General features: G+C 32.8%; 1 protein-coding gene across 3 annotated transcripts in view; it reads right to left on the bottom strand.

The window, feature by feature from the left end:
* Positions 1-27,081, bottom strand: part of ss (aryl hydrocarbon receptor spineless) — a 203,889-nt gene that overhangs the window by 128,770 nt on the left and 48,038 nt on the right. For all 3 annotated transcript variants that reach the window (XR_015545743.1, XM_087408049.1, XM_087408048.1), the window contains exon 2: positions 1,359-1,549. Coding sequence is in view for 2 of the 3 variants with exons in the window: in XM_087408049.1 (XP_087264175.1) it covers positions 1,359-1,549 (191 nt within the window). In the remaining variant the exon portion in view is untranslated. The remainder of the gene's footprint in view (positions 1-1,358; positions 1,550-27,081) is intronic.

Genomic DNA, 27,081 nt, shown 5'->3' on the forward strand with positions numbered 1-27,081 from the left:
TTAAAGATCCTATTCTGTAACTCTTAACGACTGTAACTATATCGTTACAATCGTTAAGAATTACAGAGTAGACTCCTTAATTATGAAGTTAATAGTTGCTTTGAGGTAATTATTATCAAAGAACGTACTCCTGAAGCGAAGACGTTATAATCTAGTCTCATTGTATTAGGAACTTCTTGTAATAATCTTTGTCGATCAGCTGACGGAGATACGTTTTAAATTCTGATGCGATTTCTTAAAGAAAATGAGAAGTGAATGCGACGACAATCTTATTTTTTTGCCTATCTTCCTCGGCGTAAAATCAATGAGCTCGATTTCGCGTTGGCGCAGGAGTCACTTTGCTCGTCGCGAGATTGGAAACAGAAGGGACGAAAGTACGGTGGCGGATAATGGTAGAGGAAGAAGACGAGAGCGTCTACCCATTATTCCGCGGCGATTCTTCGATTGGCCCTACCTGATTGCGATTGCAGATGAGATTGCACACCCGTGGTGCAGGAAGGCGTTCTCTCGCTCAAGTTGCATAATTTCTGCATAGCAGCCGAATGTATTACTCACGGGAGCAAATCAGTTCTTTTGTTTTCTATAAGCGCGAAGTAAAACAAAAAAATCTCTTTGTTCTAAAAAAAATTCTTCTTTAAATGTAAACAAGAATTAATTATCATTAATTTTATGATTAAATAAATCGTTTTAATATATATTAATAGTATTAATATTTCAACTTTAATTAATCCTTAAATGCTGCGTTAATTTATATTTTACTGCAAATTCTTATTTTGTGTGTATCCGAATAAAGATTTAATTTCAATAGTCTGTCTCTGTGTAAAACATGATTTTGATATTAAGCCATCAGTCAATGGATTGTGAAAGAATGATGAGCAAGTTTATGAACCGCGCATTGTTTCCGGATCATATTGTTTAGAAAATATAACGAGTATCTCGCGTGCCAACGAAAGATTGTGGATACTTGTATTATAATGGAGCTCACAGTTACAATTCAAGATATTTGTTGTCCGAATTCTATTCTAGTTCAGCTGTTATTACGCACAGATAGCAATAATAAATTAAATTAAATTACTAATAATAATAGGATTAATTAATACTTAATCAAGCCACTCTAGTAATACCAGCTTCAAATAGACTTAACGTGATTAATAATTAACCAATATGCGTCATATATTTCTTGAATCAAATCGTCAAATGAGCAACATAATTTAAGTTGAATTAGATTCTTGAATGTACGCAGTAAATTTTAAAATTATGAAATATATGCGTTCAATATTTACATTGGATGAAATTTATAAAATATAATATACAGTATAAATTGCAGTAATATGCGCAATGTAATTCTGAATACTTACCTTGAAAGTAGCTCTTGGTGCGGAGGTAGCTTACGCTGAGTCTGAGGATGCTCAGTCGATCCAGCTTGCTGAGGATATTTTGCTCAAAGGGAAGTAATGATGCCAGCGTATCCAGCTCGGCATTTAATCGTTCTCGATGCCGCTTGCTGGGATTCGACTTTGTCACCCCGTCCTTCTGTGGTGGTTTTAAGCTGCAATGAGACAAATATATTCTTATGTACAATAATACATGTTATGTTAAATTTTAATAAATTAGAGAGAGAAAAAAACATTATTGTAAAAAGAGATTCTATAACGGATGTTATGTTAAAATAGAAAGTTTAAGAGACTAAATAAATAAATAAATAACAATATATTTTTTATTTTTAATTTAGTAAATAATTTATTTAAAATATAGAAAATATAGATTTTTAATATATATTCCATATAACACTTCAATGATTATTAAAAATATATTAAACATTAAAACCTTCGTGTTTTGGAATAAAAGAGAATTTAGAACTATAGAATAAAAAAACAATAACTTAAAAGATCAAGCAAAGAAGATTGACATTAGAATTTTCCAAAGTATAAACATTCACAAAAAAACGCTGTTCAACGAAGGTTGCAAATAAAACTGCAATGGAGTGTCGCTCTAAGTATCCAGCAGACTCGTTGCAGTTTGCTAAAAATAAAACTGTTGCAATGCGCAGTAATCAACGATATTGCTGGTTCGTAGCGATGAGGGTTCAATAACCAGTAGGCTTTTGTTCCGAGTTTCATGTTGACTAGGGGATTAATTTTAATAATCAATTCGCGGCGGCACGCCGACCGTTATGTGTGCGTGAATTTACATTTTACTCTTCATTACTGAAATCAGCGTGCGCTTCTCGAATCGTTAACAGCAAACGGGCTGTGTCTCGTAGGATTTCGATAATTAAAAGATACCGGTGTGCCAACCGGACTGATTGACACCCTGCAGACACGTATGCGCTTCGACTCTGCCAGTCCAGTGTCCTTAAACAAGGACATGTATGCTCGTAACCTGAAATATTTACGTCGGCGAGCGAGCCGCTCGATTCGGAGTAAAATATGTGAATTATTTAGTAATTATGTGGTGACTGACAAATATAGCTACTATATGATGACCTGATTAGACAACATTGACATAAACGTTTTATAGAAATAAGTGAATTCGTCTAATGTCTGTTTTTTATAGAAATAATAAATTCGTGCTTGAGAAGCAAAACTTCTTTACATTTCTAAATTTATTTAAAAAAAGCATGAAAATATTATTTTCCTTTTTGTTTATAAGATAAAATTATCTACAATAAATTTAGACAACGCAAGAACGTGAAAAGTAGTTTATAAGCAAAAAAAATTATACCTATGCAATTTAATTATTAGAAGATTATCTTTTATAAGAAACATCGTTAATTAGTAAAATAATTGTTTTAAAATTAAAATTAAGATGTTAAAAAAACTGTACTTTTTCAAATTTTTCAACACTTATAATATACACAAATGAGAAAATAAAAAGCGACGCTGCGCCATAAAATTAACATAAACTTCATTTTTAAGCAACCTGCTGTCTGCTTAATTAAAACGTTCACTATGAAAATGAAAACCATTGACGCGTATCATATAGTTAATACGACACGCAATGCTATCACAATAGAATGCTTACAAAATTAACATTATAATTTAAAGAACACGTGGAGTACCTAATGCAATGCTTCGAAGTAACAATAATGAGTGACTTTAATACGCAGAAAAAATATTGTATATTAAAATGCAAATCTTTGCTCAACCTGTATAAATTAAAGATATAATATTATTAAAAGTTATAATCATAATTAAAAGTCACAATGAATGTAAGTCGCGACTCTACGAAGATTCTTTTTAAAATACAGACACATTATTACCAAGCTTATTTTCACGCATTTTTATAAAAATGTAGGATACTTTGGAATTTTTAATTTCTTTGCTCCAAAACAAATATTTCGATTTTTATCTTCGGACATGAATATTTTTTTTCTCTTTCTAGTCATACAATGTCCATCGACTCTCGCTGCGCTTAACGCATCGTAAGTCACGTCGTTAATTTGCAGATACCCCGGCGACGCCATTGACTATCCGCAGAATATGTAAAATCAAATTTTACGCATCTGTGGCCCTAGATTATTTGTTTAATTGAAGCACTCGCCAAGAAAAGCAACGACCACGCCGTGAGACGAGTACTCTCGGGCCCGTCAAAGACACCGCATTGCCACGCGATGACCATTCTCGCGCAGGCCTATACTTAGGAATAATTATTATTCTTACGCGGTATATACATATATTTAACGGCCTTTGCGCGGTCTTTACTTGCGCTTTACCCCCAAGGAGCTCGTCAAGGCTGTGCAAGAAAACGAGATGGACATGTCGGAATGGTTCGCGGGCAGGACCAGTTCTTATCGTTGGTTATTAAGAAAATAGTGTTAATGAGATGTCACTGTGAACTTTGCCGCTCCTCGTCCCCCTGGCTTTTGCAACTATGTATCTTGTGCTACGCTACGTTCTGTTCGCAAAAAAATCAATATATAAGTAAACATTCGTTATAAAATCATTGTACCAGAAATGACTTATAATTTTCGGTGAGTATTCGAAAATTATTATCTTCTCTCTCTCTCTCTCTCTCTCTCTCTCTCTCTCTCTCTCTCTCTCTCCTCTCCCTCTCTCCCTCCGGTTGATATTTTATTTATTTTAAAAAGATTCGAAAGTATGAATCTTCATATCTAGAAATCTATTCTATGTCTATAATAGAAAGCTTTATAATAGATATCTATCAGACATTAGATTTAATGTACATGATTCTCTTGCAACAAATAATTTAAATATGACACAATTTTTTTTATATCATATTTTTGTTCTTATAACATTTTTATACATTTACACTGAAAGAAAAGATTGCTGCAACAATTTAGATAGTAAAATATGGCATAGCATTTTTATATGGCTGCAACAATCAGTTTTGGGTTGTAACAGCAAATTTTTAATTGTGTTAGCCTATTCGCAGTGTCAGTATGATTTCGATAAGCTAACGCAACTAAAAATTTGCTCTACTAAATTGTTGCAGCAACCAATCTTTATTTTTCAGTGTATTGTTAAATCTTAAACAGAATCTTTAAAAAGTATAATTTTGATAATATCGTTATAAATTTCATTTAAAAAAAAATACACGAGTATTCAAGGTATTCAAAAATAACAAGATGATTGTTACTCAAATCGACAATTTAAACACGTGTAAGCAGTAGATAATATCATTAAAGTATATGATACTAAATTGCCTGTAATCATTCAGTAGAAAAATTATCTTATAGCCTAACAAGTCGGAAAAATACCTGGAATTTTATTTTCATCCCAAGAGACATACTTTCAGTATCAAGATAAACTCATCAGAAATAAATTTATTGAAAATTCTTAATTATAGCTTAAAAATAGTTATAATTTCATCGTAATGTTTATAATCAAATAAATATTATTAATATTTATCATTTTATAGCATACATTAGCTGAAAAAGATTTAAAATATATTACTATTATATTTTTGTTAAAAAATTGTAAATTGTAATGTTTTATAATTTCGTAATTATTGATAACCCATTATTCTTCTCATTTTATTCTCTAATATCTATGCTTAGAAAGAGAGTTTCGAAGTAAGATCATTTTTTAGTAGCATATGGATCCGGTGGATCCAATAAAGGGGAAACATAGGGTTAATACCGGACCTACACCGTGATGCCTGCTCTATTCACGGGCCCAGTTATTAGCTTTGTTTTATCGAGGAGGTGAAGGATGAGAAGAAAGGAAAATGAACGTCCGGTGAAACACTAATAACATTCGAATAAGATTATTCCTCGTGGACCTCCGTCACTCCTCGTCCCAGATAATGGATTTGGTGTCGTCTAATAATTAATAGAGTGCTTCTTGGCGCGGCCGCGTCGCGCAGTATATACGGCCGACAATCTCATTCATCACGCTTTCTAACCCCTAAGCATTTTAATTAATAACATCGCTTTTTCAGGACGTATGTTGCGTTCACCATTTTTGATGATTCGCGACTTCCGAGGACGACGATATCTTCATCTTTCAGAACTATAATACATTCCGTAAATTGTCGCTTAAGGAATTTTGTGAGATAGGTACATGAAAAATTGACTGCTAAACAAAATATAATTTTTCTCATACGAATTTTGGTGTCTAAATCAATACTAAAAATTAACAATAAAAAAACGATGCAGAATTTTCAAATGATAATTTGAATTTTGAATTATACGTATAGTAATTCAAAATTAATATTTTAATACTTTAATACATCATAACGTTATGCGAAATAAATCGTTTATTCTGCTCTATCATATTTTTATAAACAATAAAAAGAATAAATTTATACACAATAAATCGTGAATATAATAAATTTAAATTTATTATTTATATTTTTACATATCACTTGTATGCAAATTTAACTAATTAGTATTTAATTGAGCGTTCTAATTGCTCTCATCAATATGAAATATATTATATTATAAATATATTGAATTATATTTCATCGAAATCAAGTAACATGAAAGCATATCTATAGAAGCATAAATAAGAATAAAATCATACGAAAGTAACTACATGGATAGACCATGGCCGTGTGCACGATTACAGTTACCTTGGAAATACAAACAAGATCCGACGCTATGCCATTATCTGTAGGTACATGCATGGTACCTCGATGACAGATGAATAAAAAAATTATAGATCTGAAGGAACAATGCGATGTGTCCCGCCCGAAGAATATACACGTCGTTATGCAATCGACATTTATTCGCAGAAGTTCGTTTTACGTTCGAAACTGTTTTCATTTTTGCTAACTTAAGGACGGGGTGAATCCACCCTTTCAAAACATAACTTTTGATTGAACTGAACAAATCCGACAGTTTAGTATTTGCATTTAAGGCTGATCTGCAATATTTTCTTGTTCTTTACTTACTTTTTACCTCTTGGTTTTTGCCTTTTATCTTATTTCTTCGTTTTCTGTAGCCCGAAATAAAAGTTAACGAACTTTCGAAGAGATAAGAAATACATAACAGAAGTGTGCTGTGTGACAATAAAATAGTCATAAAGAGGGAGGAAGGCAAGAGATAAGAAGCAAGAAATAGAAAGCAAAAAGCACATAAATTAGCCTTTAGCGTCAGAGGCAGTATGAAACATATACGAATAACAGCTTGATTATTTCATCTTGAGTGCTTATCGATTATTTCGATCGAGCTAGAAGTGACGCATGATTTTAGCCCGTCCAGGTAAGCCAGGTGATAACGTGTCAAGTCCTTGCGCCCCTCCCGATAATCCACACGCATAACACATTTGTAGTATTAGACCAGTTGCGTAGATGCGTATCTACTCCGCGAACCGTGACACTGTAACGCACACTCGAAACATACGTATGTATACTTCAGACTCCGCTTAATGGCCGGCAATGTTGCTGCGGTCGTTAAGGAAAGGTCTCCGGGTAATTTTCATCCTGGAACACTACTAAGGTAATTTTCGACGTTTTCCTGGAGAGACAAGTTCACCGACTTTTCGAAAAAAATCACGCATAAAGCTTTGTACCAAAACGCATTCCAGTATCATATTCGAACGGGATACATTGTTTTCACGACCAAAGGGAAAAAGTGAATGTAGGTATTTTAATGTAATTTATGTTGCATTATAATAAATATGGATAAAAATTAATTAAGAACTTATTTCGTATCCGTCATATTTTTAAGTGTCACTCACTTATTTGCGTTATATTCATAAAAAGATATTAAAATTTTTAGCAGTTTACATAAACTTTATATATCGCAATCATTACAATTTGTTAAATTTGTTAATAATTATAATTTTTTCTTTTAGAAATTCTTTTAGAAAACATGCATATATGTAATAATCAAATAAAACTAAGCTAAACGTTAATTTTCCTGTGTATCTACAAGTACCAAAAAAACGTAACAAGTGACCGATTGTTCGATTAGGAATTATAAATCGGTCGCATTCTCTCGCTAGCTAATTCCGTAAGCGACTGACTGATTAGAATTAAATAACATGAGTTACAAGGTGGCGCGTTCAGACGGTCGGAAGCTCTCACCGCACGCCATCCTCGAATCCATCAGGCGGGTAAATCCCAGTCAAGGTTGCCTCGGTGCTCGCATTAAAGTCTGTTTTGTGCACTGCCATCCTCCTCGCGCGAAAAGCGGAAGACGAGTGGACAAAGAATGGCCGATGACTCGGAACTACGATCGATCGATATTTTAAAGATTCCGAATAAAATCATGTGAAGAACAGTACAAGAAAAGAAAAGATAATTACACTGAGAGAAAAGATCCAGAAAGTATTTCTCTAAAATTTCTCATTGACTTAACTTTTCTATCGTTGATGTATAAATCTTATAGAAAAACTAAAATTATTATGGCGCTTTGAAATAAATAAATAAGCACATTTTATGTACACTTGTATTGTTTTCTCTTCTACCTAATTTTTTCTATTTTTACTCTGGAAAAAGAATCTGGTTGTATTAACTGGAATTCTGATAGAAAATAGACGAGTGAAAAATTTCTAGTTAAATCTATTATAATTCTATTTGAGATAAGCAGAATTATGATAGTGACACGATCAAAATTTTCTAATTCATTTATCTTTAATTAGAAATTTTTTTCAGTGTATTAATTTGTCTTTTATTCTCTATTGAACTATCCAATCTCTCTCTTTGTTCATAGATGTATATAATTTTTCAATTATATACTCGACATATTTGAGATGTAATTATACTTGCAATAATATTATTAGCTTATTTGCTTTGTATGTATTCGTCGACGCTATTCCGCCGAGGACAAGAACGAGGGATTGGTCGTTGAAATGAAACTAAGAGATGCGCAGGCGCTATCAAGGGTGGGTCCACTATGGATTTTCGAGGGTAGATACACCGCCGGTCGAGTTCCGGGGTGGCAGACAGCATGGGGTAGCAATGGAAGCTCCCATCGCGGGAGGGATGGTCACCCCGATAGCCACCGCGTACGAGGGCAATATATACTCCACAAAGAGAGGGGTGCAAGGGAAAAGCTACCTGGGAGTGCTCGGCTTCGACCTTGGACCGATCCCTTCTCACGCGAGAGAGGAGATGGCAACTAAAATGGAGCACGTATTGTCTGTCGTTGCCGAAAGATGGATTATAAATGAAATAGCGACTAGTTAGCCTTCATATTAGTGCATCGAGTACTGAATTTAGACATGAGAAGGAAGATGCTCTGTCATCGAGATAATCACATAATTTATCAATAAATGATAGACGAGGTGTTGAATCATATACAAGAATTGTTTTGTAATTTTTCAATGAACGTAATGCTAATAGAGCTTGATTTTTATACAGGCTATTAAAAAAAATCCTACAGCATTTATGATATACCTAAGTATAAATCATATTAAATAAAAAAGCCTTAGTGAACAACATAGATCGAAAGCTCGACGTTTTTGAGATATAAACAATTTTGTATGTTAGTATTATATAACTGACTTTTTATTGCCTCTTCTACGTCTTGTATATACCACGTAAAAAGACAGAAATTGAAATAAATAGCACTAATAGCCTATTTGGGAGAATGACGGGTCCAATGAGATAATGCCCATTCAATAGTAATGGCTGATTAATGTCGATTTACTAATTCCCGATGAAATTTTTCATTATAAAGTGTGTATGGAAATTGAATAAGAACATTCAGAACGCGGTTTGTAAACACTGAAGTAAATTTCCACATCGCATATGATACATCAAAAAGAAGTCAGATAATTATGATACTAACATATAAAATTGTTTTATATCTTAGAAACGGTTGAATTTTCGATCTATGTTCACTAAGGCTTTTTATTACTCAGTACTATCTACTATACAAATGCTGAATGATTCTTTTTAATCACCCTATATATTATATTGTGCTACAATATAATAAATTATTAGAATTATAATAATTATTCACTGATAACATCATCAATTACGGAGTTTTATGGAAAGTTAATAAGTACTTTAGTAAGTATTTAAATCATGATTAAATACTATCGAAATTATAATCTTAAATTACCAAACAGACGAAAGAAACTCTTCGTGTGTGTTTATGATTGATTCAAAATAAATTATGCATGCCGAAATGTCTCCATCGCAGTTAATTATATTTTACGCACCACCGGCTTTCCATATTCCGTGAGAGACGAGAAGCCGATTTTATCGAATCAGATCCTACGAGACGATATTATAAAAATCGATCACGTGACCAGAAAATTATGACTTGCTTTACTGTGGATAATGGTTCAGGTGCTTTTCAGGGATCCGTATGCGATAATTATGTTCTACTGGAAAAGTGAAAATTTCGTTCCACCGGAAATGACACGTGCAGCCGGCTGTCCATCGCCTCAAAAAAATATCCAATTGCATATTCATACAATAATAAATAGGGGAATCAAGAAGTTATGTTCCTTGTCTAAAACTGTTGTAAAAGCGAACGATACGCGTGAATACCGTAACAATTGTTGTAGTCTATTACGAAAACTATTTAACGGTCGAAAACTATTTAACTGACAAATCTCAACATAGAACGAGGCATTGAATCTAATAAGCGACTATCTCCAGCGCGATCTGAGGTCGGCAACAATACGTTGAATTCGCGGTTGCATCCGTTTACTCGATTCAAAAAGATTCTCTCAGCGTTCATTATGCCACGTTGAACCCGTTTAGAAAAACATTACACATTACGGTAAAAACGCTTAACCATGTTGGAAAACAAAAATTATGAGTAGCCGCTATAAATTACTGCTGCCGTGTAAGTATCCTTCATCACGCCATAGGAGACAAGAGAATGTTGAAAAAACATATCCTTGTTATCATATCGTGATATGCTATCTGCAAGTAAAGTTGACATATCCCATATTAAAAATTAATTTTATATACAATAGATTTTTTCTTTAGAATTTTCAGTAAAATCGTTCTTTCTTATAAGTAGAGAAAACTGCACTATTCCATACAAATAAGGTAACGCTACTTAAAAGTCTCTCGCGTTTTGCGAATAAAAAGATATGTATAACTAACTCTGTAAGGATGGATCTGCTAATGAGTAACGAGTACTCTTAATAAATTGCGAAAATTGCTATTTACCTAGCTCTATAAAATCATTTCTCGCGGGTCAACCATGCGTGGAGCGTGAAAACGCATTCCACGTATCGTTAGCAGCGCAGATCCCGTTTCCAGTCCACATAACGCAAAATATTCCATGCAGAGTTTACTTCACGTATATTTTTGCTGTGAAAAAATTTGCAAAAGTTCTCCGAAATTAACGCGTTTTAAACATTCCACTTTACAGCATTCTAATTGCAGTCGAAACATCATTCACGTGATAAAAAATTATTCGTTTTCAAGGTGAATAAATATACATATGGAAATATTAACTGATCCATTACATCCATTTATAAGTTAACTATCGGAGCTTTTTAACAACAAAAATACTGTCTGTGATCATGGGGGATCATTCATCTCATGAACAGTGCTTGGCTTGGCCAGAAGTTGCGAACAGCGTTGAAGATTGCCGGCCGTATCTCGTCTGCGCAGCCGGCGCAATTAATTTCACAATCGCGGCGATTATAATAATTAACTTTTAGGAAGCGAAGAGGAGTTCCGCGACGCTCTGGTTCGGGACGACTCTTCCGGTGGCGCTTACCACGCGTAATAACATGCAGCACTATACGTCTTCCATACGTGCTAACGTGTCTAATGCAGCGCGCGTGTAACAAGAGAACGAGATGCTTTACGCTCCCGTTAATATCACGCGCGCCCGGGAATATCACGTATAATATGCCGATTATGCTACGGATCGTACGCCATTACATGAGGCGCGGGTTGTTGGTCGCGCTGGAGAAGATTTTGCCGATTAAACCCTAACAGGATATGGAATTCTATCTTCCCGGTGCAAATGCAAATCGATCTTGAAGTCGATTATATTAAAAGTAAAGTGTTTGGTACTTGCGATTATATTATATACGATAAAACAATCACGGAAAGGAGTTTAATTCATTTTTTAGTTATTATTATTATTATTATTATTATATTAGTATAATGATAATTAGATTTATAGTGCTATAAAAATGTATAGTTGACACTGAAAATAAATATAAATTGTAAATTATTATAATAATTATAATAATTTGTTTCTCAGTATAACTATTTATACACTTATATGGGGAAAGGACAATTTTATTGAAGTATCTAAAAATTTAACTGAATACAGTTCTAAAAATAATTCTGTTGAACTATTAAAATAATTATGCAAGGTACTCAAAGTGTTAAAATATCAAAACATTTTGCACACTGAAAGAAAAGATTGGTTGCTGCAACCATATAAAATGCCATATTTTACTATCTAAATTGTTACAACAATCAATCTTTTTTTTCAATGCAGCATTGCTCATTAATGAATTTTATAATAATTTCAATAAATTTTAACATAATAATTTTAATAAATATTTAAAGAGGCAATAATAATTCTCATAATTATCTTTCCTTGGATGTTTTTCGTAGCTAAAAAAAAAATAAAATAAAAAATTATAAAATTATCTGGTATGTATAAACGTAACTATCTTTCCAACTTAACTGCTATCGCTTTTATAAGGACGCAGAGAAACATTCAAATGTATCAAATTTTAAGATCTACTAGTAGAAACTGCTATTCCAGCCAAAGTTCTTCCCATTGCGGAGAAAAAGACGCGATGCGTCGCGACGCCTGAGCCTCCCCTCGTCTAATGCGGCAGCTTTATGCGGCACTGTGGTTGCGCGTCTGCGATGCGCGTGCGATCTCTCTCGCACGGCGCTATGTAGAGCGCGTAACTAGCGTGACAAACAGAATTATTATGCCAGTATAAGCGCGTTATCGGGATGATGCGATTCCGCGGTGCCGGAACTAATTGAGTATAGGAGCCGCGACATTCTATCGTGGGGCATCGCACTTTGGGATAATCGATACGCAAATTTGGATCGATAAGATCCCACGAATTAGTCCCGTTCATCGAGATTGTTTTGATTTTTATTGTTTCCATTAACGTTAATAATCGAGATGTTAATAAGAGAAATGCAGAAAGAATTTATCTAGAACTATCATAGATGTATCAAAAATTTTACTGAAAGTAGTATTGATAGTACTTTAAATCGCAGGGACTCGATATTTGCTTCCATTTAACGATTCCATGATCAATTTGTAATTAATTTTTTTTTTCTAAAAAAAAATATGTTCACAGTTTTTAAATTATGTAAATATTTAAAAACTTTAATTAAAATTTAAATGTGCAATTTCGTAATATCTTTAAATGAAATATCTTCTACAATTTAAGATTATGTGCACGATGTAAATTCATTAACTTTTTCCTCGTATTTGCAAATTACGAGATCAATGATCATCCATTATACGTTATCGATGCAAAGCTACTTGAGAAATTATTCCGGTCTGGACATGATTTTCAGGGTACGAACCGCCCATACATCAGCTCGTTATCCACTTCTCGTTATCCGTCGCATTTGGCATTAAATTACACTGCATCAATTCACGACAAGCAGCAAAAACATTCGCATCATTCACATTTTTTCGATAATAATTCGCTCATTCTCACTCGATAAGGAAACGTTTCGTTTAAAATATATATTCTTTTCAAGAGATACAATATTTAAGACTGAAAGAATCGTTTAGTAAATAATTAAAAATGTCAAATAATTGCAGACAAAAAAAGAAACTACATAATTTATAATATAGTCAGCAAGAAGATAGCCAGTTTAATTGAACTGATTGGGAAATAATTAAAAATTTAAAATAATTTTAGATATACATAGGAAAAGAAGAAAAAACAATTTATGATAAGTGGCAAGAATATAAATTGTACAGATAATTTCAAATACGGTTTTAAATAAACATGAATAAAGATTAAAGTAACATATTTACTTTTAACGGAACATTTAAAAATCATTACTTATTTTCGCAGTATAGCTTGCGTTGATATCACGTGTAATAAAAGATTATGTCAAATATAATCATGCATAATGTCCTTAATATACATTTTTCTTCAAGAGGAGGATACATGATTTTACAAAATTTTAAGCACCGCAAATCGAAACGAACGTTTTTGCTGATCGCGAATTTTTCGTAATTATTGAATTCGGTAGACATTGCTGTTCACAATGTTTCGAGCATGCGTGCGTGCGTGCGTGTGCAGGGAGCACAAAATACAGCCTGATGCATACGAAAGTTTCGTGCCGACCACCGGCTGCAATTGCATTCTCGATGCGCTGGACAGCGTATTGTTTGACGTCGCGGCTGAAAACCACTAATTCGGGTGTTTCGGGCATTCGGCCGGCATTCGGCGCGGCATATGGCTGATTGTTTGGCACAGGATGTCGAAAGTTGTTCCGCTGCCAAAGTCACTTTCTTTCCTTCTGGCCGATAGTTACGAAACTCTACGTCCAACTCGAAGTCCGATACGTTTCCGTTGCGCTTTTTCTTTTTTTTTTTTACCGACGCGACGAAAGAATAGTCTGCTGTACACTTCGACATGTTATTTTATGCGCGGGAAAATGTAAAAAAAAAATGCTAAATTAATCTTGCGTAAAATCGCATAAAAATCCCTATTGTAAAAACAGATAAAATATAAATCGATAAAAACAGTACGGAAAAAACAATTTTGCTGAAGTATTTAAAAATTTGGCTAAATACAGAATTAAATAATGATAGTTTTATTTTATTCCTTTTTATATTATTTGCAGTTATAATAATTTTGTTGATAAGTAGGTATATTCCAGTTGTTCGCAAATTATATCTCATCGCCTTATAAATATATTATTTATGTGTGTATTAATAATCACGAATATAGGCAATTTACTTATATTTAAATTTATTAAAGTATCAAAATAATCCCAGAAGATTTGCAAATCATCGCCATGTTCTTGTTTAGACATTATTAATGCCTTTGGTATAGTACACTGTAAAAAATAAAATGTTAATTTTAATTCAAAGACATTTAGTACTTTCTAAGACATGCAAAAATATTAAAATTAACGTTTTTGTTCCACTAAACGTTTTTAAATTAAAATTAAATTAAACATTTTATTTTTTATTTACAGTGTAATGGAAAAAATACGCCCCAGTAGAAATGCAATTTTCCTAGATCTTTTCCAGTTACTATCTAATATTACTGTATTCTCATTAGTTGTGCCAATACTGAGTAGGAAATGGACAAGAACTTGATAGAGTTTTATTCTGTTCATTTCATGAGCAGTTGGCTTGCTATTAATCAATTTAATATCCATTATTTGTTGTATTTCTATTCAGTAAATGAATTAAAATTTTACGAAACTTTTATATGCAGTAATTGCAAACAAAGCGTTACATCCAAATCTTAAGTAGTTTTCCTTCTCAGTTACTAGAAGTTACAGAAGTTGGTATAACTATTTAGTAATTGTTCAAAAAATGCATGAAATTTTTACCAGGACAGCGATAAACCTTCTAGTATCTATCTGGTAAAAAAATTTGCTATTCTAGCAAGCAGCTTAAGTGTTATACATAATTATTTTTTCTAAAATTATTTTCAGATCTGTATCTAGCTAAATTTTTAGACATTTTTAGAAAAATCGTTCTGTCTGTGAATGCGTGAAAGTGAACAAGTTACAACAAATTTCAACAACTCATTAATACGACACTAAAATGCGTAAATCAGTTATTATTTCATTTCTTAGGTATGTGCACAACTGCAAAATAAAAAGTCGATAGAAAAGCTGTATGATGTTTACGGTCGGATGTGAAGGAACAAAAAAGACGATTTCCGGTATATTTCCTTCGCAATTCTCGTGATCAATCACATTCGAGTTACGCTTTCGTAAGAAAAAAGGGCGTAGTAGACGAGCGATAGGTGAGAGCAAAAAAAAATGGGAAAGGCTACTGGATACTCTTGATAGGGTAACGGTAGGATAAATTAAAGTCAGATTAGGGCAGCTTCAGAACATGGCCGTGCGCCTACCTGGAGCACACTTAAAAAGTCATTAGCGGATATTGGGCTGTGCCCATTTCTCCCACATTCTATGTTCAGAAACAACGAGATTCATAATCTACTTTGTGCGTACCTTCTCATAAAAATTAAAAATATTATTCCTGTAAACTGACATAATCCGACTATTATATATTATTTGAATATTTAATTTCTAAATGTTCCTTTACTTAATATAAGATTCTAATAACGTTCGTTCTAGTTGTGTTCGTTCTAACTTATAGTTTCATAAAAATGTGTAATTATTTGAATGTATATTATAAATCACATTTCAACAACTTTTCGATCTTCTTCAAATAAAACTGCAATGCATATAAATCAACAAGTTTATATGCATAAACCGGTCAATGTACAAGTTTGTTAAATTGTTCTGTTTTTTCACAGCACTCCAGAAAGAAGAAGTTGAAGATCGCTGAGATGAAGTTGCCCTTGCATTTGAATGCAGTCCACGAGTCGTTCGTTAGATATCGCTGATTTAAATTCTGCGATGGCAGCTATCGAAAAGACGAGTGATCCCGAGAAGGATTCAGTAATTGCTGAAGAGCACCCGAATACCTGAATACATTACTCGATGGAATGCTAATTGTGATGCATTTATTATGCTTTACATAATCACTGAATCCCAAATTCTGCGTAGGTAAATCTTTTTTCTCGCACTTGCAAATCGAATTTCTCTTGAATGTGCATTTACAGTTATATCATCAATTAATTATACAATATATATATATATATATATAATTAATAATTACTTACTTATTAATTTTAATAAACTTTATTAATAACATAATTTAAATAAGTTTTATCAATTCTATGCGATAGGACATTTTGGAGATTTTTTTCTAAGATATGCGAGTAATAGAAATAAAACGATCTTATTATTTAAAATTAATACCATATATGCCCGTATTCAATCAGACCTTATAGTTAATGCTTCCTTAAATTTATCTTTAGATGCTCAGTAGCCAATGAAATAATTCGTAGAGCATCTGAAGATGAATTTAAGGAAGCCTTAAATATAAGACCTGACTATGAATACGGGCAATAGTAATCTAGAATATTTGGCTGTTAATAATTTTTTAATTAATAAGTTTTTTATAAATATGCATGCAAAATAATTATAATTTCATAGAGATCGTTTCAAAGATCTCTGTATCAATCGCAGCTTTATACGATTATTTAGACGGCTTATCGATAAATCCACCGTCGGGGCGCGAGAATTGCCGATTTACGCAGCAGCTGGCGGCGAGTTGATTATTGCAGAAATCGAAGATATCACAGCGTCGAGATCGGTGCTCAATTCCGTACAATTAACGAAGATCCGTGAGGCCTCTCTGCTAAACGTCCCACGCCTTGTGGCTTTTACGTTTACGATGCTACACCAGCAACCTCCTTATTCCCTCCTCTGATCCCTATCGGCCATTTCTCGCTGCGCCACGACATCACGATTTTGCACGGATTTTCACCAATACGATTCCTTTGCGTAAACGTGCGACAGCACAATGTAGAAATTATAATTTAATATTAAAACATATTAGATGGCATATTAATTTTCATCGCGACAATCGTTGCTACGCGAAATCTATACTTCAGAAAATAAAAATTTCTCCCCAGAAATTGCTTTGAAATCATTCTATTACAGAAATTCTTTCAGAGTATAAATGCATGATTTTACGCGGATATTTATTTATTTTTATCTTATTTTTAATCACAATAAAATCGACTGTAATTCCAGTTATGGTTTCCAAAGAAAACTTCTTCAAAAGATTCTAGATATAAAATAATTGACATTGTATGTCCAAAGCTAAAATACACGAATAATAGTTCACAAATAAAGAAATTTAAAATTAAAATAAAGTGCTAAACTATAAAGGTAGTTAAATATAATTACACGTTCTAATTACTTTGATATCAGAAGCACCTATTACTTAGAAATCATTGTTAATTCAATGTTCGCCAAACTTTCTTTTCCGGCAAATTGGTAGAAAACTTCTCTCTGATTCGTTTAACAGTTCTATATTAGCATTTAATTTGGAGAAATATGAAGTCAATATAAAATATCGTTCACGCAAAATAAAAACCTTCAAAGAATTCCATTTTTTTTACAATATATTAAATACATATTAAATGCATTTTTTAATATCGATTCTTTAAATGCTTTATGTATATACTGTATGTGTGTCATATTTAAAATGCTGCAGCATTTACATTTTGAAAAAAGAAAAAGAAATTGCAGAAAGATGCAAAAAGCATCGTCAAAAAAACGAATGTTACATCTTCAGAATATCGTAAATACGTAAGTATGATGATTATAAAACACATAAAATTGACATACGAGATATTAATATCTATTACGTGTGAATTTATTCACAGAAACCGGCCTCTAGTTATAAGGAGGGAAAAAGGATCGACGATAAAAATTCATGGATCTCTCGAAATCGATAAATCTGTCGCGCGGATTTCCAATCAGATATACTGGACGCACGAACCGACTTCGTTATTTCTTAGGAAATAGGCAGCCTCCGTGTTCGCAGTGGGCAGTTAATGGATTGCCTTTTTTCTGAATTTCCTGTCACTGGTAAAATCCCTGGCTCACGGCCTAGTCACTTCGTAGCCGTCAAAAACAACTAAATTATGCCGTGAGTTTATAAATCGTATCGCTTGAAATTCGACGAACGCGAAACTCATGCTGAACTAGCTAATTGTAGCAATTTGGATTGATTGGATTTGTTTCCTGTTACTTCTCCAGTATAATCAGCAAAAACAATTTTTACCGCCAACACATCCCCTATGTTAATTTTAAAGTCCGTATAATAAAATGTGATATTTTACAAAGATTTCTCAAATCTCACTTATAAATATTAAAAAAATAATTCATTTTAAAAGTTTTCTTTCAAAAAATCATCCTATATTATACTATGTTGTCACACAGTAATTATTAACATTGTTAATTATTGTATCAATAATATAATAGAATTATTTGAAAAGAAATGTCATATAATTGAGACGATAAGCTTATTTATATAAATATTAATAATAGTAATAAAAAATTATATTTAATAATTGTTTTTTTTTTAATAAGAGATTAAAAGAAATACATAAGCCAAACAATTTTTTTTCTCATTCACAGATAATTCAATTAACAAGTAATAAAACAAGTAATAAAAATGCCTCGTTGCACTACTGCATCACATGATGCAGCGTTACATTGGCAAATTCATACTAGCCGGTTTCTTTCTTCTTCTCTACATTCTCTCCCTTTCTCCTCTCTCTCTCTCTCTCTCTCTCTCTCTCTCTCTCTCTCTCTCTCTCATGTGACCGTTGCACGACGGTATGCCGAATTTCGAATTTCGATCGGGAGAATTTATAGCGACGCATTCGCGAGCGGGGTTAGCGCCGATCCCTAGTAGCTGTCCGTGGGTTCGGTCTAGAGAAAGAGAGAGAAAGAGCGAGAGAGCAGTTCTGCACCCGTCGTTTTTCGGCAGTCGGAAGATTTGTGGAGCCCGCGTTCGAGACGATTTAGATGTTCATTTAATTTAGTCCTCGGCCCGCGGTCGGCCACCGTGGGCCAGGCGGGACGCGCACGCTGCCATTAAGGATACCGTGGAAAAAACGAACGGCAAGATGTAATTTATATACACGTGTTCATGTTTCATTAAAATAACGTATCGGTCGGTCGCGGCCGCGGCATTAATTCGTGCCCCGGTGCGCTCGATAATTATTAAATCACTTATATATTGTGCCCGCGGTGCCAGGAAATTTTTCGCGTGTCTCTACTCGCTTCTCACTCAGGTTCGCTTCTCGATTAACATTAATTTATTGTTAAGTGAGACTTAACTGATTCCCAGTCTCCACATATATCTAAGTATATATAATATATCGTAAACGCAGTCCTTAACAAAACTCTAATAAACAAACTGTCTGTTTGTCTAGACATTTAATTTGCGATAGCTACATAATTTTATTGAATAAAAGTCAGTTATTTATTTTAATATCATTATTTAAAGAAAGACTAGATTTGGAGTAATTAGAAAACTTATAGAGATAAACGTTACACAGATAGAACGATTTTGCTGAATATTTAAAAAAACTTATAAATACGGATCTAAAAATAATTTTGGATTATTAAATAATTATGTAGGAAATCCAAACATAATGAGCGATGATGCAAAAAATTTTGATATTCTAGCAATCAGCTTGAACGTCCTGCATAATTATTTTAATAGTTTACCATGGCTATTTTCAATTCTGTACTGTAGCTAAATTTTTAGATACTTTAGCAAAATTGTTCTTTCCATGTAGTTATCGATATTCTACACTGAAAAAAAATATCCTAAATTTCAATAAATATTTATTTGAATAGTAGCAATTAAATATTTATTAAATATAAAAATATATTTATTTGGTATAAAAAAACATTAATTTAATTTAATAATCACTTCTTTTTAAGTAAATATTTTAAGTAAATAATAGGTGTTGGAATTAATTCGTAGCGTTTTACAAGTGATGGGAAGTCCTTTCATTAATGTATTTTTTAATGCTCATGTGAAATAAATAACATTCTTTCATTAAAAAACGCTACGAATTAATTCCAACACCTAATATTTATTTATTGTAAGTAAATATTTAGTTGGCAGTATTCAAATAAATATTTATTTAAATTTAAGTTATTTTTTTCAGTATATATATATATATATATATATATATATATATATTGATACCTAAAGCTATCAAGTTACTGTAAGTAACGGTAAAGCAAGATACGCGCAAGATAAGTGAAGTCAAAAGGTTAAGGGATAGTCGAGTTGTTAAATCTATATACTATTGCATTAAATTGTTTCACGCATTTGTTACGCAGTGCTCACCGCGGGAATTCATTTCCGCAGGCTCCTGCAAAAAAGACGAGATACAAACATCGGGGTTAAGTCGACCCCGTCCTCCTTTATAATCATGCGTAATAATTACTTCGGATGATATATAATTCACCGTATACACGTGATTTATTACGCATCGCAGCTCTCTAATCACCGTACAGTACTTAGCACTGGACCAACACAGCGTCCTCCAAATAAAACGCATACGATAAAGACGTTAACCCTAGCATTATTAAAGCATTTCCTATAACAGTAAATACACCTTATATGTATAATATAAAATTGCATTTCGATAAAATGGTTTGAACACATAATATTTGTCTTATGCGAATATTTTTCACATCTTTTTACATTCCATCAAATAATAACTATCTTTATATGATACAATACTCTTTGATATAAGTTAACAGTTTCCAGATAAAAGTTAAATTAATGATACCTGAAGTTATTAACGATATTTTAAATAATCGAAGACGCTGTTGAAATAATCCACGATCGCAATGCATATCTATCATCAATGATCATAAAAGTCAATGGTTTGAAAATAAATACAACTATTAAATGTCGCGGTTGAAAATGAGCTGAATGTATGATTATATCGTGTACATTTCAATAAGTACGAAGAAAGATCGCAAGGCAATATGATTCAGAAAGCGATATTAATCAAGTGATCCCTAGAAGTCAACAGGTGCAAGTGGAGCACCATTCGAACTCGGGTGTGGCATATATGTGACAATCGGCAACTTGCACCGTATATATGCCTCTATACATGCGAAAATCGCGAGGTATCTTGTTTCAAACGAATAAAATGTACAAATGTATAAAACTACGTAAAAAAAACTTTGTTTCTTCTGAATGATGTAGAAATATCCGAAATCAATTTCTAAAATTATTAATTAATCTCTAATTGTTTTTTAGAGTCATCTAAAAATATCTTTAATATCGATAAGTTTAATGTTATAAAGAGTCTCTAATGTTATAGAGGTTTCATACAAAAAAATGAAATAAGCTCTAATTCTTACAACAAAAAATATTACAAAATATTAAAATATCGATAATTTTCCGTAATTCTGATCAGAAAAAATTTTTTCATGCAAATAGATAAACTCTATTCAACGAGTTTTAAATTTTAATTTAAAGAACTAATTATAAATATATATGTGGAAATATTAAAGCCTCAAATTTGTTAAAAAATAAAAGATTTAATTAGATTTAATTGAAAAGATGTTTCGACCGCAAATACATTTCTTACCGAATATCTCGTATGTGATAAAATAAATTAGCGAATATGAATTATGTGCAATTATATTTCTTAATTATATATTTCGTACATGCTATAAAACACAACAAATGAAAATGTCTTTGTATGTATAAATCAGTGTGATTTATATATGTAGGTATATCGAACGAGATGATATGCAGTTATACATTAAATCATACGTGGAGATTAGCACGGGACTCATTTACTCGTATCTATATGTGAGAAGTAGAATTAGGTGAATCCACGCAAACCGGTTCGTTTCACCGCCGACCGCGTATTACCCTTTTGCTTATTGAATTACGAATAGTGGTATATCGGTGTAATTACTAACCACGGTCTTGTTAAATATACCATTAATGATAGTCGAGAAGCCGCATATGTAAATACAACATTCATTTAATTAATTATTAATCGATCTGATCTAATTATCTGGTAATAACGCAATCGTAAGGATAAGCATTACTTTCTATTAATTAAGTAATTTATTATGGCGTGAAACTATGATAAACAAGATGAGGAAATATTTCAGGATGAAATAATAAAATCTATAAATAATAAAATAATACGTACCGATTTTTTATTAACTATTTTACTATTTTTCAATCAAAATATAACATATTTTGAATCTTTTAAAAAATTGAGGAAATTATATTATTTCCTCAAAATTTAATTTAATTATTTTTATTATAGACATTCAGAATTAAAAATAGAAAATTAAATTCCTGAACTAGACTTCTTAATTTCCTTTAATGAATTAAAAATGTACATCCTCGTGAAAACTTGTAGTTTTATGTCCAATTTTCATAAATTCATTTCCTGTGTGTTGAAATATTGCACACGAGAATATTTTGTTTCTTTTAAATTCAATCATTCTGTTACGATTATAAGAGTTCACATAAAGTTTGCGAAATAAAAAGGAAATAATAAAATGAATAAAATAAAGCAAAACAAAGTGACTTCGTGAATCTTTGACAACGTGTGAAATTCATCCCATGTTTTCTTCTTCGTTCTAACGCGATAATGAAGAGATCGTCGGGACACGCAGTTCTTAATCAATTCTTTCGACGATTCCTTCTTACATACACGCACACACAGAATAGCTTAGCGCTACCGAATTCATGTGACATAGTACAAGCAATTCCGAACACGAACGTTCTGTTCGATGTAGAGAGCAAAAAGCAAATCGTGGCTGACCTGAAGGGAGAAGGAGGGAACGAAAAGGCTAAAAGAGAACGATCTCAAATCCATTTATCGGGTGTTGGCCCCTTGCTTGTCGGCCTTTCACCGCTGAAGATTAGTGGTCCAGGTCTTTTCTCTCTCTAACTTCCTTTTCGTTATTCCTATTTTAGCTTTAGTTTTGTAGAAACATTTAAGATTGTACTAATAAAAATCGACACCTTTAACTTTATACCAGAAATGCAGCATTTAATTATTGCAAAAGTATATCTGCAACAGCGGGAGATTTTAATCAGACAATTATTTGATTGTAAATGATGAAACATAGAAGTAAAAACATGAAAAGAAAATAGATGTGAAATAGTAAAGAATATAAAAATTACACACGGTACATAAAGTAGCAAGAATTGTATGGCATTTTTAGATTCAGTAATAAATAATGTTAACACTAAGCAGGTTCGTAAAAGAAACCCGCAGTTCACAAAGAAACATAGAGAAGGAGAGGCCTGTAATTATACTTAATTAATTTCCCACTGACCGACGACATGACGTACATCCTCCGCCAGCAGAAAAACTCGAATAAATAAGAAGGACCGCTTGTATCGCGCGCCGACTGGAATTCGCAGGTGTCAAGACGAAGTGAGATACGTTTCGGACGTTACTACCCCTTTTCTCCGGCAGACGTGCGTCTCCGTGTTGCGTGGGTATACGTGAACAACGACCGAAAGTGCCGTTCGTGATGACTACCGTAGATGTAAATGTCCTACGCTCCGTATTAACATACGTCCCCGCGGGCTCATTAAGGGCGAAATTAATTATCTAATGGAATCGTTTCTGTGCCGTGCTGGGTCCTCGCGTACGCAATCGCGCGCCCTTTCCCTCCTCTCCGGATACGGAAAAGCTGCGTTCGTCCGACGCAGAATTTATCGTCGGGCGTGCCGGATGTGCCCATCAGAAATGGACACACCAAAGATGCGCATGCACGCATTAAAAAAAAAAAAATACTCCGTCTTTCTTTTCTTTTTCAAATATACCTTATCAAATAAATTTATCTTTTGTTATATAACAGAAAGGAAGATAATAATTTTGCAGAAGTGTCTAAAAATTTAACTAGACACAATTCTGAAAATAACTTCATGGGACTGTACAAGTAATTATGTATAGGACATTCAAGCATGATAAGCAATGCTATAAAAAGTTTTAATATTCTACCATGAGCATCCTATATAATTATTTCGATGATCCAACAAATTATATTTAGATCTGTATCTAGCTAAATTTTTTAATCCCTTATCAAAATCGTTCTTTTTTTTTTAAGGTGTTATTACGGTTTCTTCACACATTCTTTGAGAACATAATAAATTTGAAATATAAATATAATTATTTTCTACTTCAATAACATTTTTCTAGAATGAAAGAAGAATGTGTTCGTTTTTCGTCTTCAAATCTTATTGTCAGTATCTTTGTCTTATCTCTACAAAAACCGTGAGAAGCTACAATCTCAGCAGCGATAAGTAGAAGGTGAGCTAACCGAACCCAATCAATGAATTATCGTACGCTAACTGCTACGTGCGCGTAAAGCAATCGGCGAAAGGGTTGAGGCAAGAAAACACTATGGAGACTTAGAGGAGCAATTATCCTAATGGATGCAAGTCGCGCCCCGATCTCTGCACCGGGCATGGTAATGAGTCGATATCACCGCATACCAGGACCTTGTATCCTCCCTGGAGCGAGTGCTTCGCAGAGAAGGAAAGGTACCGTAGAGAGGCACCTCTCTCCGACTCCTCCGTCACTTTTTTTCTTTCTCTCGCGTATCTCTTTTCGTATCGTAGTCCAGATCCTCCCTTTCGCTCCCTCCCTCTTCGGAATCCAGTCGGACACGAAATTCGCGGTCCACAAGTTCGCACCTTAAACGCGCAACCGTTTCACACTTTCGTCGCGCGCACACGAGAACAGATAACGCGACAGACGTCTAGCTACTTCGCTGCTCCTGCTTCTGATTGTATCTATTGTTGTTTTCCTACTACCCGATCACTCACACGATAAATATCTGCGTAAATCGCGTTTCTCAAATGGCACAAATGCACATATCTCATATTAAATTTTAGATATAGGATCGAGAATCTTCGTATTCGAATCTTCCATAAATCATGGTTGTAACTTTGAACTGTTCTTTGATCGACCTCTTTACATGAGTTATAGATTTAAGAGAAAAAAAAATCGAAGAATTCAAGAAGAAGTATGGAAAATTTATTATTAGAAGAGATTATACATGAGATTACAAAGATAAGGAAAAGACTCGGATTTCATTTGAAAATTGTACAATAAAGTAAATGTGATATTAATGTAAAGCAGTGTAAAGAACTGTCTACAATGAAGATAATTACGTAAACCGTAAGAAATGAATTAATCATGTTCGATTATTTTTCTCACTATGATTAGTCCATATATTACGACTTATGACTTGCTAGCCTCTAAAATATAATAACAAGAAATTGTGTAATATATAAAATAGTATTGTAATATGTATATAAGATATGCAATAAATGTAGGTATCTATAAATGTAGGTGATAGTAATATTTATCTTGCAAGTAAATTTTAACATTAACTATACATTAACTATAAGATATGAGAGTAAACAAAAATGTAAATTAAATCCCTTCTTGATATCTAAGTTTACTGAAGTAATAAAATTTTTCTTATTTAGAAATTGTAGTTTTTTTTCCTTTTGTAAACATAAAATGATACATGATTATTAATTGTATCTACATATTAGAAAATTGCACCGTTCTGTTAAATTGTGTAATGATGTAGATATTTGATATATTCATAGACATTTCTATAAGACAGTAATAAATTTATAATTTTCGTTTAATGATTATTTTTTTTGAATTTAACATGGGATTAAATTCAACTTTATATATATATATATTTAAAAACGCGACAGTTAATTATATTAGACAGAATTGATATGCGAAACGACAATAAGAAAAAAGTAAATCGCAATCGGCTAAATACTTGCAATGGCTTCACACTTGTCGCCTGGCACAATGGGATTATCAGATCCATTCGAAGGTGTTTAACAGCGCAACAGAGGCATCACGACACTATGCCCCCTGCTGCTCGTACCTGCTGTACATTGGTACCTGCCACGTTTCAAACCGCCGATAACTCGCTCACGATTCTCTGAACCTTCGACTTAGCTACTTATCATCAAAGAATAAACTGACAATAGTGCATAGTTGAAACGCTTTCTCATGGAAATACAGTCACTTGACCAAATCATTTTTTTACAAATTCTCTTAGACCATTTGAGAAATCACTAATGCATTTATGAATAACTTTTCAACTGATATTTTTAATTATTCCAAAATCTTAATTAAATTCGGCGCTTCAAGCAACAACTCTAAATCTCCACAACTAAACTTTGGAACTTCACAATGTACATAAAAATAATTGTGCGTGTTACCTGATCTTTTGATAATCTCAAGTTAAATAGATTAAATGGATTAAACTGCGATGAATACGCGATAGTATTGATATCAGACATCGAGGAGAGCACAAAGAAGTCAGCAAACGTAAACATGACAATTCGCAAGTAACGACGCAAGAAACAGAAGTTCTCATCGAGGCAAGGACGCGAATAAACTGTGAACAATGTGCGCATCTCAGAAGCTTTTGTACGCAGCAGGTGCATTGATCGAAACGTGAACCAATTAAAGGGTGCAACCTAATCCTGGCGTAAGCAGAACTCCGACAAACGTATGGCTGCGTGAACTTTTACAATTAGTATCGCCCTATGCTATCGCTTCACCCTAATCCCGATGAGATTCGGATTTAGCAACGGTATCGTTTTCAATCCACTCACGAGAACAAAAAGTTCCGATTGATGCAAACTCGAGCGAATATATGGTAAAATGAGCAATCGAGCGACTTAAAATATTTTTTATTAGTTTCAATTTGTGTCCTTGCTTTCATTAAATTTAAAATATTTTCAGACAAAATGATAAATTGCTAACAATAAATATCGACAATCGTGCCATTTCATTTATGAATGATTTTTAAACGTTACTACACAGTTGACACAATTATTATAATATATTAATATTTTTAATAATAAAAAGTTACACATAATAAAAGATAAAAAATAATTTAATAATAAAACGTAGTTATATACATATAATAAAAAAAATTAAAAAAAATTAATTGTTTAGGTAATATTAAATTATATACAGTTATACAAGGATAATAATTATATACAAGGAAATTCGAAATTAAAACAAAAGTTAAATATGTTCGCATATTGCA

The sequence above is a fragment of the Acromyrmex echinatior genome, chromosome 7 (genome assembly GCF_024713525.1).
Source record: "Acromyrmex echinatior isolate Ae372 chromosome 7, ASM2471352v2, whole genome shotgun sequence".
Lineage (NCBI taxonomy): Eukaryota > Metazoa > Arthropoda > Insecta > Hymenoptera > Formicidae > Acromyrmex > Acromyrmex echinatior.